A 15,866-nucleotide genomic window follows, 5' to 3' on the forward strand; every position below is an offset into this window, starting at 1 on the left:
AGGGCTTCCAGGAACCCCAGTACCACAAAAAATAAATAAATAAGTAAATAAATAAATAAATAAATAAATAAATAAATAAAATAAAATGATACCTGACCCAGGCATGGTGGCGCATGCTTGTAATCCCTGAGCTTGGGAGGCTGAGACAGGAGGATCACACAGGTTCGAAGCCAGCCTTGGCTACTTAGTGAGACCCTGTTTCCAAATAAAATATAAATAGGTCTGGAAGTACAACCTGGAGGTAGAAAGCCTCTGGGTTCCACCTTCAGTACTACCAAACAAACAAAAAAGATACCTGAAAGCCGGGCATAGTGGCACACATTTGTTATCCTAGTACTTGGGAGGCTGAGACAGGAAGACCTTATGTTCACGGCCATCCTCAGTTACTTAGTGAGGTCCTTCCCAACTTGGTGAGATCCTATTTCAAAATAAAGAATTTTTAAAAATAGGGCTGTGTTTGTAGCTCAGAGGTACAATGCCCCTGGGTTCAATCCCTCATGATACACACACACACACACACACACACACACACACACACACACACACACTACACCACACCACACCACACCACACCACCAGAACCACTTGGTGGAGGGCTCCTCTGGCTCTGAGCTGATATGGCGTCTGACCTTCCTTCCAGATGCAAAGAGGAGTGCTGGGATGAGCTAGCAATGCCTGGAGAGACTGTGCCAGGGGTGGGGAGGCATCCATGCCCACCCTGGTTCAAAAGCTGCCTGGGCATCTGGCTCCAGCGCCAGGGTCTCCTCTAGGCAGTAGATGTTTGTGGCCCCATCCTCGAGGGGCTCCCAGCTTCTGTGGGTGCACGACGAAAAGACGAAGCTTGCTGGGTGGTGGAGACGATGACAGTCTCCTGCTCTGACTAAGGAGCCCTGAATTCTGTGTCCCTCTCCCAGATCCAACAGTGATCTGTACAGATACAGCACCTTCTGCATGCGGGGGGCTCTGCGAGAAGTTGCAACTCAATTCCACAAACGTGTACTAAGGCACTGTGCTAGCCAGGCACTGGGAAGGAAACGGAGGCAGGTGAGCCCTGGGCTGCAGGGGCTTGCCTCCCAGGGAATGCCATGGGCGTGCAGTGACTGTGCAGGGAGCCTGGGGAGCAGAAAAGGGGCTCTGGGGACAGCTCAAGGGGAAGGTGCAGCCAGGCCAGGGGCTGAGTAGATGCTGCAGAGAGCAAGGCAAGGGCTGTAGCCCTGGGATGTGGGAGCCAGGCTGAGTAAGGACTGGAACTCAGAGTCAGCCTGTGGGGGTCACAGGGGGCAAGACCTGTACCCACTGGCAGGTGGAGACAAGACCTGGCTCAGTGGTCACTGCTGCCCGGAGCTCCAGACTCCCTCCACCCAGGCAAGGGAGGCCTGACCTGGGAAGGAGCAGAGGTGGCAGGTGTGGGAGGTACAGGGGCCCGGGGACTGCAGGGAAGTGAGCACTGAGACAGGAGCAGCATCGACAGGGAGAGCTGGGGAGGAGGTGCTGGTGCCAGACTCCAGAAACAAAGGCAGGGAAGACAAAACCTGGCCCACTGGAGTGGATGCTGGGGCAGAGGGCCGAGGAGGAGGCAAGATCTCTCCCGTACCTGCAGAGAGGTTAACGCCACAGACTGGGATTGGATACCCTGGGTTCAAATCCCACCCCTTAGCTTGGTGTGGTGGTGCTCACCTGTAATCTCAGTACTTGGCAGGCTGCAACAGGAGGACTGCAGGTTCAAGGCCAGCCTCAGCAACATAGCCAGATTCTCCAGATCTGGGGCCCCGCGATGCCAATGCCGACGGCATGGAGGCAGCAGTGTCCCCCAGCACGCAAGGCACCTGCAACTGGGTGCCCTCTGGCTTGCAGTGTGGGTGCAAGGCTGACCCCAGTCTTGGGTGGTCTGGGCTTCCGGCAGAAGCACAGCATCCCTGACCTCTCCCACGACTACGGTGCCCTGGAGCCGCACGCACATCAACTGCCAGCTCATGCAGCCACACCACCGTGAGCGCCACGCAGCCTACGTGAGCGACTCGAACGCCACCAAGAAGTACCAGGAGGGGCTGCGCAAGGAGATGCGGCGCCTTGGGCAGCTCTTCAGCCCGCACTGGAGTTCAGTGGTGGAGGTCACGTCAAGCACATCATGTTCCGGACAAACCTGAGGCCTCATGGTGGCAGAGAACCCAAAGGAGAGTTGCTGGAAGTCGTCAACCACGACTTTGGTTCCTTCAACAAGTTTAAGGAGAAACTGACAGCTGTGTGTGTTGGTGTCCAAGGCTCAGGCTGGGCTTGGCTCGGTTTCAGTAAGGAGCAGGGACGCTTGCAGATTGCAAGGATCCACTGGGAGGAACAATAGGCCTTATTCATAACACTGTGGGTTTGGAGGGGACTGATGTTTGGTTGCACGCTGATTACCTTCAGCATAAAAATATCACACCTGATTGTCTAAAAGCTATTTGGGATGTAATCAATGGGGAGAATGTAATTCAGTGATATCTGGCATGCATACGGTAAAACGTTATGATCACATTGAGTATGTTAAAGAGCCGGCGTGGCAGCTCACACTTGTAATCCCAGCATTCGGGAGGCTGAGACAGGAGGATCGCGGTTCACGGCCAGCCTCAGCTACTTAGTGAGGCCCTCTGCAATGTAGTGAGACCCTGTTTCACAATAAAGAATAAGAAACAGGGCCGGTGGTGTAGCTTGGAGGTAGAACGCCCCTGGGTTCCATCCCCAGTACTGCAAAAACAAAGCAAAACATTGAATATATTAAGTTTTATGCTATTTTTATAGTATAGGATCATGTGATTTGCTAATAAGCTGCTCTCGTGACATTTATTGATGTTGCTTATTTACCTATTTGGTAAACATAATTAAATGTTATGAGTAATTTTTATTTTAAATTTTATGATCAGGCAACTGTTTGAGAATCGTAAGTACTCTGTGTGATTTAATGTGAACCAAGTGTTTTCTTCAGAGAGCTAAAATTGCCAAGAGGTTATAATTGTCATCATAAAACCATCAAAACTATTCCATGACTATATTTTTGAGGCCTGTTGGGAAGCCTTTGAAACCCTGTTCTATTGCAGTTATAAAAATGTAATCTTTCAGCCGGGCGTGGTGGTGCACGCTTGTAATCCCAGCATTCGGGAGGCTGAGACCTGGAGGATCGTGGTTCGCGGACAGCCTCAGCTACTTAGTGAGACCTCTGCAACTCAGTGAGACCCGGTTTCAAAATAAAGCATAAAAAATAGGGCAGGGGGTGTAGATCAGAGGTCAAATGCCCCTGGGTTCCATCCCCAGACCTTCCAAAAAAAAAAAAAGTAATCTTTCAAACCAGGTGTGGTAGCACATGCTTGTAATCCTGGTACTTGGGAGGCTGAGACAGGAGGATTGCAGGTTCATGGCCAGCCTCAACTATTTAGGGAGGCCCTCCACAACTTAGCGGGATCCTGTTTTAAAACAAAGAATAAAAAATAGGGCTGGGGATGTAGCTCAGAGGTAGAATGCCTCTGGGTTCAATCCCTGGTATTACATAAATTAAAAAAAAAAAAAAAGATAGTCTTTTAGCTGGATTGTAATCCCAGTAGTTGGGAGACTGATACAGGAGGATCGCAGGTTTGAGGACAGCCTCCTCAGCAGGGACTGTCTCCAAATAAAATAAAATATGGCTTGGGGTATAGCCTGGAAGTAGAAGGTCCCTGGGTTCTACCCCCAGTACCACCAAAAAAAGGAAAAAAAAAAGAAAAAAGAAATAGTCTTTTGCTTCAGTTGCAACAGTAAAATAGAAAACTAAGAGAAAAAACAAGCAAAACAGGCATGACGGCTCACTCCTGTAATCCTAGTCCTTGGGAGGCTGAGCCAGGAGGACACAGGTTCTCAGCCAGCCTCCGCAACTTAGTGAGGCCCTCTACAATGTAGGGAGTCCTGTTTCAAAATAAAGAATAAAAAAAGGCTGGAGGGGTAGCTCAGAGGTAGAACGCCCCTGTGTTCAATCACCAGTACCATCAAAAAATCAAAAATAAAAAAACGGCATATAAAGCACTAAGAACAGTGCGTGGCTCTTGGCGCGTGTTTGCTGGTATGGCGGCCAAGTAGAGCGAAGCAGTTTGCACATTAGTCAGTATTTCCCCAGTTGTAACCGTGAAACTTCAACTAAAAGATGCCTCGATCACAAAAGCTCTTTCGGTCAAACGAGTCTGAAAAATGCACACTATCATATCCATGGGGGGGGGGGGACCCAACCTTTTATTTAGCCCAGAATTTTCCAGACCTAATGGATCGTGGACCCTTTGAACAGTGCTCCACGGGCACCAGTGGACTGCGCCTTGGGGAGCGAGTGGGGGTCTCTGGAGGTGGAGGGCAGGGTCTGCGGAAGACAGTTCTGGCAGGGGAACGCCTGCTCTGTAACCAAGGAGCCCTGCATCCCATGCCTGTCCCCCAGATGGGAACAGTGGTCCCAGCAGAGAGGAGGAGGGGCTTTGGGTGTGACTCCCACAGCACAGGGAAGGACGCCCACAGGAGACCCATGGAGAGGGGCGCAGGAGGGTGAGAGGAGGAGGCGGAGGTGACCCTGAGAACTCATGTTTGGGGTGGGAGATGGGAGAGCCTGAGGGGCCAGGCTGGGGTGCCCTTCATTTACTTCCATCTCTCTCAGCCGCTCCTTCCAAGGGTGGGACCCCGCAGCTTCCTGGAGGAGGGGTCCGCAGAGGGGAAGGCGAGGACAGGTGCTTCCTGGGGAAGGATGACTCCCAGCAGGTGCAAAGCTGTGTGGTCCCTTCTACGCGCAGATTGTATGGTTGTAAAAGCGGCAGCAGCTGGCCAGCGCTACTGGGCTGAGCTCTGGGCTGGTGCTGAAGAGAAGGCAAAGGGCAGGTTGTGAGTCCCAGGCCCATCTCTGCTGGCCACGAACAGGCTGTGCACCCCTGGGAAAGTCACTCTGTGTCTCTGGTCTAGCCTTCCTCCCCAGATTAGGTCCTTAAGTCTTCACATCCTCCTCCCTGGGCCCCACGAACCTGCGCTCGGTGTCAAAGGCCCCTGGCACCTGAGTGGTTTGTGCTCCACCACTGAGCTTCCCTGAGCCCCTGCGGCCCGGGTTCTTACCCCTGAAAGGCCTGGTGACAGCACTGGTACACCTCAAAGCTGCTGCTGCTAAGGGTGCTGTTCAGGAGGGAGGCGCAGTCCACCTGGGCATCCCTAGACACATAGAGGATCCCTATGGAGGTGAGGCAGGATAGAAAAAAAAATAGGTAGAAAGAAGACAAACAAGGAAGGAAAGGGGGACTGTAACCTTAAATCTAAAACCTCCCACTGGGCATGGCAGGGAACACTTGTAATCCCAGTACTTAGGAGGCTGAGAGAGGAGGATTGCAGGTTTGAGGACAGCCTCAGCAAGTAGTAAGATTCTCTTCAACCTAGCAAGACTTTGTTTTGAAAAAAAAAAAAATAGGCTGGGCATAGTGGTGTATGCTTTTAATTCCAGTACTAGGGAGGCTGAGACAGGAGGATCACAGGTTCGTGGACAGCCTCAGCTACTTAGGCCCTCTGCAATTTAGTGAGATTCTGTTTCAAAATAAAAAAATAAGGCTGGGGGTGTAACTTGGAGGTAGAATGCCCCTGGGTTTAAACCCAGTACCAAATAAGTAAATAAATAAGTAATAAATAGATAAATAAATGAAGCTTTGTAACGGAGGGCATGAGAGGTGCTCGGGGTGGTATCAACCTAAGGAGTTTGCGTCCTTTGATCCTGGAGCATGGGGCCGGTGACAATGGTCTTGGTTTTTCTCAGAATATCCAGGTTGATATTATCTAGTTGATGGACAGCACGTGGGTTGTGTTCATATCATTGGGCTTTGAGCATTTTCTTTCTCTAGACTTCTTTTGCTCAGTCTAAAAATACATTCTGTAAGGCAGGTGTGGTGGCGCACGCTTGTAATCCCAGCATTCGGGAGGCTGAGACAGGAGGAGCGTGGTTCAAAAACAGCCTTAGCTACTTAGTGAGGCCCTTGGCAACTCAGTGAGACCCTTTTTCAAAATAAAAAATAGGGCTGGAGGTGTTGCTCGGGGGTAGAATGCCCATGGGTTCCATCCCTAGTGCCAAAAAAAAAAAAAAATTCTGTAAGCTCACAAAGTATATAGACACTAACTGGACTTAAGAGTTACTGAACTTTTAAGGATTCAGGCCTGGAGGAAAACAGGCCTTCAAAGGGAAGGTGAGGGTGATCACGGAGGTTTTATTTTTATTTATTGAATTTTGTGATACTGGAGATTGGATCGAAGGACATTCTACCTCTGAGCTACACCCCTAACCCTCACCCCTAGCTGAGGCTGGCCTGTGAACATGCGATTCTCCTGGCCCATCCTCCCAAGTACTGGAACTACAAGTGTGCACCACCATGCCCAGCTCAAAGTTTCCTTTAAAAGAAGAGTCCCGTAACCCCAAATAAGTCTCTCCCATTCTCGAGATGGCTGCATTCTGTGTTCTTCTAGCTTCCCTAAATAAATCTCCATGTCTCTGACTGGTTTGTTCCAGAAATCTTTTCTGTCATTTAAGCCAAGGACCTGGCCAGCAGATCCTGAGTTGCACTCCCCCCCCTCTCCCCCACTGGGAACTGCTCCTGACCCTTCCTGGAATCAAACCTTCTTCCTCGACAGAGGGAGCCCAGCTGAGAGCCTCCACCTGGGGCCAGCTAGACCGTGAGCCCAGGTCCTGAGCCCTGTGCACTCACCTGCCACGCAGGCGTTCACCAGGGACACGCAGGCCCCGGTGCAGAGCGCCCGCAGCACGATCCCGGAGAAGTCGCTCTTCCTCTGGGGCACCAGGGAGGCTGTGAGGGGACAGCGCGCTGAGGACCGGGGAGCGCGCGCCTCCCTGACCGTGGGTCCAGCTCCTCCGCGTGCTCAGAGGGCAGCCCTGCCTTGTGGTGCGGGCCCTCTGCGGCCTGGCCCAAGGCCCTAAAGACGGCCCACGCCTCCCACCCTTGGTGGCGGATGCGGGGAACCATGTCTGGAGGTGGCTGCCCTGGGACTGAATCCAGGCTCTGGCTGTCCTAGCTGAGTGACCTGGGCCATGGCGCAAGGCCGCAGGTTCCTTCTCTGTGCGTGGCTAATGGGGTGTCAGGGTCAAGAGGTGAGAATAGCATGTAGCCTTCCCAGCCCTATCAGGAGGCGGTGGGGGAGGCAGGAGGACCCTGAACACTCACATGTGGGGAGGCAGGAGAGGGGGAGCAGAAAGGGGGCGGGTGGAGGCATCCTCTGCTCACTCCCCCAGTGTGGAACTAAGGCCCAGGCTTCCTGGAGGAGGGGCCTGGACAGAGATGTCCCGGGGAATCCCGGGCCGGGGCCCTCCATGGGAGTCCTGTCCGGGCTGCGCCGTGGACAAGTGGGACAGCCGAGGCTGGAGTCCTGCAAGTGCAGATTCTGACCTGGGTGCCAGGGCCCACAGGACTCACTCAGGCCTCCCAGCATGATCCCGATGGAGCTGAAGTTGGCAAAGCCACAGAGGGCAAAGGTTGTGAGGATTTCTGCTCGGACCTGGAAGTGCAGAGGCTGGATGAAGAGGGCGGTCTCATCTGACCCACTTCCCGGGTGCCCCTGGCCTGCCCTCCTACCTCTTAGCAGGATCAAACTCCACCAACTAGAGGACACGGCTGCCCTCTCCGCCATGACCTCTGACCCCTTTAATCTTAATGACCAGCCTTTCAGGGTGTGGTTCAGGCTGGCTCAGACGCTCATTTTTACCCTACTAAACTCTGTGCCAGGGTGCTGGGTGAGCAACCCTTTCCCTGCACTCTGCGGTCTTCTGCTCTGGTCTCCAAGGTGCCCAGGTTGGGCACGGAGTGTGCAGGGCAGCTGGGAAGACTGAGCCAGCCGGAGTCCAGGCAGCCTCGCCCCGAGCCTCATGCCCTCCACAGGCAGGCACCTGAGCACGTCAGTAGCTTTTTTAAAGTTTCTGCTCTCTCCACCTGGAGGGTGGGAATCACAGTACTTGTCTGGTAGGGTTGTTATAGGATCATATGATGTATGGGGAATGCCAGGCATAGGATTCTATTGTTTAATTTGCCAGAAAGAAGCATTAGGAACCAAAGTGGAACACTTTGGGGGAAAAAATTAAAAAATATTTTAGATCCATACCTCACACCATATATAAAATTAACTCTAGATCATTGAAGCAGATAAAGATTTGAAGTGTAGAATGCTAGAAAATAAAGGATGATTTGGGCATGGTGGCGCATTGCAACTCAGTGAGACCCTGTTTCAAAATAAAGAAGAAAAAATGGGACTGGGGGTGCAGCTCAGAGGTAGAATGCCCCCTGGTTTCATCTCTAGTACGACAAAAATGAAAGAAAGAAAGAAAGAAAGAAAGAAAGAAAGAAAGAAAGAAAGAAAGAAAGAAAGGAAGGATGGATGGATGAAATAACAATTATAGTTCTAAGGTCATATTACTGCGCAAAAGAACCAAGTTGAGGTCTGGAGAGGCCAAGTAGTGGAGGAAGTCCACACAACAAGAAGATGACCGGGTCAGAATTGGAACTCAGTTCTGTTTGACCTCAAAGCTCACAGTGTAACTACTTTATCACATTGTTCCAGGAAGTTAGTACTAACCAGATAACTTTCTTTTTCTTCCTTCCTTCCTTTTTTTAAATACAGTACTGGGCATGGAACCCAGGGTCTCACACATGCTTGGCATCCTGAGCTACATTCCTAGCCCTAGATAATTTCCTATAGAGGAAATTAAAAAGGGAAAGATTTGGTATAAAATCTGTGCTGGAAAAAAAAAAATCCCTGCATACAAAATGAAGGGAGATAAAAATAAACAACCAGGAAAACCTTACAGAGAAAACAGAAGAGAGCTAACGTCATTCTAACATCAAGAGTTCACCCAAGCCGGGCGTGGTGGCGCACACTTGTAATCCCAGCATTCGGGAGGCTGAGACCGGAGGATCGAGGTTCACGGACAGCCTCAGCTACTTAGTGAGGCCCTCTGCAACTCAGTGAGACCCTGTTTCAAAATAAAGAATAAAAAATAGGGCAGGAGGTGTAGCTCAGAGGTAGAATGACCTTGCAATGACCCGCAAAAATAAAATAAAAAATGATTCATCCAAATATCACTGGAGAAATATTAAGGTATCTTCATCCCCGCCTGTACAACCGTGTTGAGCAACACAGCCAAGGGAATTTTCTTCTTCTTCTTCTTCTTTCTTTCTTTCTTTCTTTCTTTCTTTCTTTCTTTCTTTCTTTCTTTCTTTCTTTCTTTCTTGTACTATGAACTGAACCCCAGGGACATTTCTACCTCCACGCTACACCCCCAGCCCTTTTTTTTTTTTTTTTTTGGTGGTACTGGGGATGGAACCCAGAGGCTTTCTACCTCCGGGCTTTACTCCCAGACCTATTTTATACTTTATTTGGAAACAGGGTCTCACTAAGTTGCTGAGAGCCTCACTAAGTAGCCGAGGCTGGCTTCGAACCTGTGCGATTCTCCGGTCTCAGCCTCCTGAGTACTGGGATCATGAGCTGGAGCCACCACACCCAGTTGCTCTCAGATATTTACAACAACGCTCTTGTCCCACAGGCTCGCACACCTCGGCTCCTAAGACACCAAGAGAAGACAGCAGCTGCACCCAGTGCTGTCGTCTCCCAGGACAATAGGATACCCTGGTTATGCATCACCTCCCTGAGCCACCCAGGTGGCAGGAGACAGGGAGGGGAACAAGGCACTCACAGAGATCCACTGCTTCTTGTCGCCAACCCACTCCTCCGCCCCTGCCAGGCGGCGCTGCTGGTACCGGGACAGTTCCTCGTAGGCCACGAACTCGTTCAGAAACAGCTTGATCCCCAGCAGCTCGGCCACTACCGGGCAGTCCTCCCAGGCTATGCCCATCAGGAAGGCCACAGGCCGCAGGACGTAGGAGCAGATGAGCTGAGGGCAAGGAGCCTGAGTGGCTGGGACCGAGGGCAGCTGGGCTCTGCTGGGTCCCCACCTCCAACTCCGCTCCCAGGGCCACCCCCTCCAAGCTGGGCCAGGGGTGGGTGCCACGCCCTCACCTGGAAGCTGAGCCCTTGGACGTCCACCATGTCTCCTAGCCAGGAGAGGGCCGCATTGATGAAGGCCAGCACGGCTAGGAAGGCGATGAGGTTGGCCGCGATGTTGGCCACCACCCCCACGGAGACCGCGGCCCCACTGCTGGCTGCCTCCAGCAGGTTCTGGGCCTCTCTGTTATGGGGACCAAGAGCAATCTTTACTGGCCTGGCTAGCTGAAGCACTGAAATGAGACCCAGAGTCCTAGCACTGTGCGGTCCAAGGTAAGTCCATGAGCCCTGAGTGGCTTTTGACCCCTTGAAAGGAAGCCCATCCTGAGCTGGGGTGGTGGCACACCCTTGTAATCCCACCCTCAACAGATTATAGAGGCCGCCCGGCAACTTACTGGCACCGTTTCAAAATAAAAAATAAAATAGGCTAGGGGTGTAGCTCAGAGGTAGAATGCCCCTGGTTTATATCCCCAGTGCCCCCACACACAGGAAACCATGTTGTGTTGCTTTTATTTGTTTTTACAGAACTGGAGATTGAACCCAAAGCTGCTCCATCACCGAGCCATACCCCCAACCCCTCTTAACGTTTTATTTTGAGGCAGGGTCTCACTAAGTTGCCCAGGCAGGGCTCTATTTGTGGTCCTATTTCAGCCTCTTGAGTAGCTGGATTACAGATGAGCATCACCATGCCTAGCTTAATTTGTCTCTCAAGTACAAAATACTCACCAGATTTTGAGGCTTTAGTACCCCATAAAAAGCAAGCAAAATATCTCAATATTTTTCCTATTGCTTACATGATGAAATGGAACTATTTTGGCTGTACTAGGTTGAATAAAATATTTTATTTAAATGACCAGCTGGAAGCCGGGCATGGTGGTGCATGCTTGTAATCCCAGTACTTGGGAGGCTGAGACGGGAGGATCGCAGGTTCAAAGGCGGCCTTGGCAACTTAGAGAGGCTCTCAAGCAGCCTAGTGAGACCCTGTTTCCAAATTAAAAATAAAAATTGGGCTGGGGATGTAGCTTGGAGAGAGAATGCCTCTAGGTTCCATCCCTAGTGACACACACACACACACACACACACACACACACACACACACACGACCAGCCAGGCATGGCCGTGCATGCCTGTAATTCCAGTGCTTAGGAGGCTGGGGCAGGCGGAACACAAGGTTCAAGACCAACCTCAGCAATGTAGATAGACTCTCAGTGACTAGAGAGACCTTGTTTAAAAATAAGAAATAAAAAAGGCCGGGTGTGGTAGTAGATACCTGTAATTCCAGTACTTGGGAGGCTGAGACAGGAGGATAGCAGTTTTGAGGACGGACTCAGCAATGTAGTAAGACTCTACAACCTAGCAAGACCCTGTTTCAAATAAAAAACCTAAAAAGAGCTGGAGAGGGGGTATAGTTTAGAGATAGAATGCCCCTAGGTTCAAATCTCAGTCACACACACACACACACACACACACACACACACACACACACTAAATAAGGAGTGTAGCTCAGAAATAGAATGCCCATGGAGTCAATCTTCAAAAAAAAATCCTGTTTCTTTTTGTTCTTTTTGCTTTTTTTATTTTATTTTCCCCCCCCCAGTACTGGGGATGGAAGCCAGGGGCATTCTACCTCCAAGCTACACCCCCAGCCCTATTTTTTATTCTTAATTTGAAACAGGGTCTCACTGAGTTGCAAAGGGCCTTGCTAAGTAGCTGAGGCTGTCCATGAACCAGGATCCTCCTGTCTCCGCCTCCCAAGCGCGGGGATTACAAGCGTGTGCCACCATACCCGCTTCTTTTTGCTTTTTTAAAGGTGGCGGCTAGAAAATGTAAAGTGATAGGTGGCTCAAGGTCTATTTCCGCAGGATGGCACTGCCTCGGGGCTTCAGGGGGCTTGCGGCTGCAGGTACCTTGTGTCCCCAGGCGCATCCATCCAAAGCAGAGCCTTTTCAAGGTCTTTAAAGAACTGAATGTTACAGGACGGTGGTTAAGACCGCCAGGCAGACAGGTTAGGCGGCTGGCACTCCGCACGTCAGGACGCGGCTGCCACCTAGTGGCCAGAGCTCAGCCATGCAGCACAGGGGGCCGGCGTTGGGGGCTTTCTATGACCCTCTCCACATCCTGGCCACTCTCCCCTGCCCTCACCAGTCCGGTTGTTTCCTGTTGCTCAAAGACTAGAAATTATGGGAGTATGTATAATAATAATAATAATAATAATAATAATAATAATAATAATAAATTATTATTGTTATTATTAATTTTGCCATTGACCAAATAGAGGTGGGCCTGGCTCCACGGAAGCCGGCTGCTCCCTCCACCTCTGCACCCCGCCCGCCCTCTGCAGGCCCCTGCTGCTCACCCGTAGGTCAGTTTCACTCCTTCCTGACTCCTGAACCTGGGCTCCTCCACCTCCGGGTAGACCAGTTTGGAGAGGGCCAGCGCGCACGGGGCAGCCATCACCGAGGCGGCGATTAAGGAGGCAGCGTCGATCTGCAGAAGGAGGGAACCACAGGGGGCAGCGAGGGCACCGCCACGCCCAACTAAGAAATTCATTAACGATGATGACCACCAGGCACGGGGGCACAAGCCTGTAATCCCAGGACTTGGGAGGCTGGGACAGGAAGATCACAAGTTCACAGGTTCAAGGCCAGCCTCAGTAACTAAAGCCTTAAGCAACTTAGTGAGATTCTGTTTCAGTGATAAAAATGTGGGAATGGCTGGGGTATAGCTTGGAAGTAGAATGCCCTTGGATTCAATAAATCATATACACAAGCAAAAAAAATCGCATCTTTTGGCTCTAAGGGTCATAAGGTTCTGCCTTTCTGGTCTGTCTCTCTTTGACCACTGATCCCCACTGGACGAGGAATTTGTGATGGTGTCTGACAAAGCACTGGAACCTGAGAGTCGTGATGGATCAAAGAGGCAGCCCAATTCAACCTCTGCAGAGAGAGTAATACTGCTGCGATCCTCTTATAGCACCCCTCTTTTTTTTTTTTTTTTTTTTTTTTTTTTTTTTTGGTGGTACCGGGCTTCCTGGAAGCCCTTCTACCTCCGGGTTACACTCCCAGACCTATTTTCTATTTTTGAAACAGGGTCTCTTAAGCCAGCGCGGCTGGCTTCGAACCTGCGCGATCCTCCTGTCTCCGCCTCCCAAGCGCGGGGATTAAAAGTGTGCGCCACCACGCCCGACTAAATTCTTTATTTTTGAAACAGGGTCTCATTGAGTTGTAAAGGGCCCCACTAAGTAGCTGAGACTGGCTGTGAATTTACGATCCTCCTGTCTCAGCCTCCTGAATACTGGGATTGCAAGTGTGCGCCACCACGCCCAGCTTGTACATTGTTTTTATAAACAGAAAAGCAAAATAGACTTTTTCTCCTTAGAGTTTATAATAAGCCAATAGCAGGTATGTGCATGGGGGGGGGGGGTTACAGGGGTGTTCTACTCTGAGCTACACTCCAAGCTCTATTTTATTTTTTTATTTTAAAACAGGGTCTTGCTTAGTTACTGCATGTGCTGGCCTTGAATCTGTGATCCTCCTTTTCAGCCTCCCAAGTACTAGGACTAGTACAGGAGCATTCTATCTCTCCGCTAAACTCCCAGTCCTATTTTATTTTTTATTTTGAAACACGATCTCACTAAGTTGCTAAGAGCCTTGCTAAATTGCTAAGGCTGGCCACAAACCTGCGATCTCCTTTCTCAGTACTTATAATCCCAAGTACTAGGATTACAGGCATGTGCTCCACCATGCCCAGTATCTAGCAGCCATATATATATATATATATATATATATATATATATATATATATATATATATTCGGTATTGGGGATGGAATCCAGAGGCTCTACCTCCAAACTACACCCTAGCCCGATTTTTTTATTCTTTATTTTGAACCAGGTCTCTCTGAGTTGCAGAGGGCCTCACTTAGTAGCTGATGCTGTCCGTGAACCGCGATCCTCTGGTCTCAGCCTCTCAAATGCTGGGATTACAAGCATGCGCCACCATGCCTGGTTCCATATTTTTAAAATAAAAGGAAATAGGTGAGATTTGTTTTAATAAACCTAATATATCTTTCAACCGTGTAATCAGTATGAAGTTAGTAATAAAATGCCTTACTTTTTTTTTACTGTGCGGAGTCTCCCAGCACATCTCATTTCAGACTAGCTATCTTTTCAAGTGCTCAATGGCCAGGTGTGGTCAGTGGTTACTGGTTTGGATAGGGTAGGTCTAGAATTCTCCATATATCCGTAGTAGGAAGGAGGAGCCATAAAAGAGAGGTCTTCAGAATCTGGGATTGGAGGAGAGAGCAAGAGGAACTTTCTGGAATTCGGGATTTGCAGTAAGAGCAGCAGACACTGGGCGAATCTGGCTGGGAGAGGGAGGCAGGAGAGAATGGGGGCCAGCCGTGGAAAGACCGCGATGGCGCAGTGGCAGCCAACAGCCAGGTGGGGGGAGAAGAGAGCTGCTCTGGAGCCAAAGTAGAGGCAGACGCAGGGAGGGAAGGTGGAGAGCTAGGCGGCCCCTGCCTGGGACCAGTGGCTCATCCTGGCTGCCTCTGCACCTGCTGCAGAGCTAAAGGGACGTGGTACCTAGGGCCACCAGTCAGGGGGCCAGGCTGCCCAGGGCTCAGAAAGGGAGGGAAGGGCTCTGAGTTTCAAGCCAGATTGTATAAAATGGAGAGTTCTTCCAGCACAGATGCTCCCTGACTTAGCGATGGTTTATTTCCAGTTCTGGGATCACACCCAAGGCTACATCCTCAGCCCTCTTTGTTTTTATTTTGGAAGAGGGTCTCACGAGGTTGAGGAGAGTCTCACTACTTGCTGAGACTGTCCTCAAACTTGTGCTCCTCCTGTCTCAGCCTCCCAAGTACTGAGATCACCGACATGCATCATCATGCCCGATCAGCTGAATGTTTTTTGATGTTATGATGGTGTGAGAGAGATGCTTTCAGTTCTAGAAACTACTCTTTTTGTATGTGTGTTCAGGAGATTTTTATGGTTATTTTTTTGTTTGTTTGTTTTTTTTTTTTTTTTTTTGGTGGTCCTGGGGATGGAACCCAGGGGCCTTCTACCTCTGGGCTACACTCCCATACCTATTTTATATTTTATTTGGAAACAGGGTCTCACTAAGTTGCTGAGAGCCTCACTAAGTAGCTGAGGCTGGCTTCGAACCTGCGCAATCCTCCTGTCTCAGCCTCCCAAGCGCGGGGATTACAAGCGTGCGCCACCATGCCTGGCTGTACAGGAGATTGAACCCACAGGCGTTCTACCTCTGAGCTACAACCTAGCCGTATGTATGTATGTATGTATGTATGTATGTATGTATGTATTTTTGAGACAGGGTCTTGCTAAATTGCTGAGGCTGGCCTTGAACTAGCAATCCTCCTGTTTCAACCTCCGAAGCCCTGGGATTACAGGCGTGCACCACCATGCCTGGCTACCCCATTGGAATTTGACCTGTGAATGCACTCTCAGTCTAAAAGCTGAAGAAGGACCTGAGCCCAGAGAGAGGCGGGGAGGTGGGGAAGACTACGACAGATCTCCTCGGACAAGCTAGGGGTGGGACGGTGGAGAACTGAGCGTGAATTTTGGAGTCAGCAATATCTAGACGCAGACCCCGGCTTTGAGCAGTACTTACTCTGTGAACGTCACTTTTCTCAACTGTTAAATGGCGATAGTAAAATACCCAGCACAGCCGGGCATGGGGGGGGGTGCTTATAATCCTAGTACTTGGAAGGCTGAGATAGGAGGATCGCAGGTTCGCGGCCAGCCTTGGCAACTTAGTGAGACCCTGAATATACTCAGCACGTTGCTTGCTATATGACAAGTGCTCAGGAAATAGAGGCCTCCTGGAGGA

The 15,866-nt window shown here is 50.4% G+C and overlaps 1 protein-coding gene and 1 pseudogene across 2 annotated transcripts in view; one reads left to right on the plus strand and one right to left on the minus strand.

Annotated features, from left to right (window-relative positions):
* Positions 1-1,774: 1,774 nt before the first annotated feature.
* Positions 1,775-2,478, plus strand: LOC308260388 (superoxide dismutase [Mn], mitochondrial-like; annotated as a pseudogene). The gene has a single exon. The product of its transcript is annotated as a superoxide dismutase [Mn], mitochondrial-like (transcript).
* Positions 2,479-4,765: 2,287 nt separating this feature from the next.
* SLC28A1 (solute carrier family 28 member 1) overlaps positions 4,766-15,866 on the minus strand; it is a gene marked incomplete at both ends in the record, with an annotated part of 32,006 nt that continues 20,905 nt past the window's right edge. Inside the window, 7 exons of the mRNA XM_080691681.1 lie at positions 4,766-4,838; positions 5,089-5,200; positions 6,714-6,812; positions 7,437-7,518; positions 9,707-9,904; positions 10,030-10,198; positions 12,371-12,501. Of these exons, the coding sequence (XP_080547807.1) occupies positions 4,766-4,838; positions 5,089-5,200; positions 6,714-6,812; positions 7,437-7,518; positions 9,707-9,904; positions 10,030-10,198; positions 12,371-12,501 (864 nt within the window). The remainder of the gene's footprint in view (positions 4,839-5,088; positions 5,201-6,713; positions 6,813-7,436; positions 7,519-9,706; positions 9,905-10,029; positions 10,199-12,370; positions 12,502-15,866) is intronic.

This window comes from Muscardinus avellanarius (assembly GCF_963383645.1).
Source record: "Muscardinus avellanarius genome assembly, chromosome: 3".
Lineage (NCBI taxonomy): Eukaryota > Metazoa > Chordata > Mammalia > Rodentia > Gliridae > Muscardinus > Muscardinus avellanarius.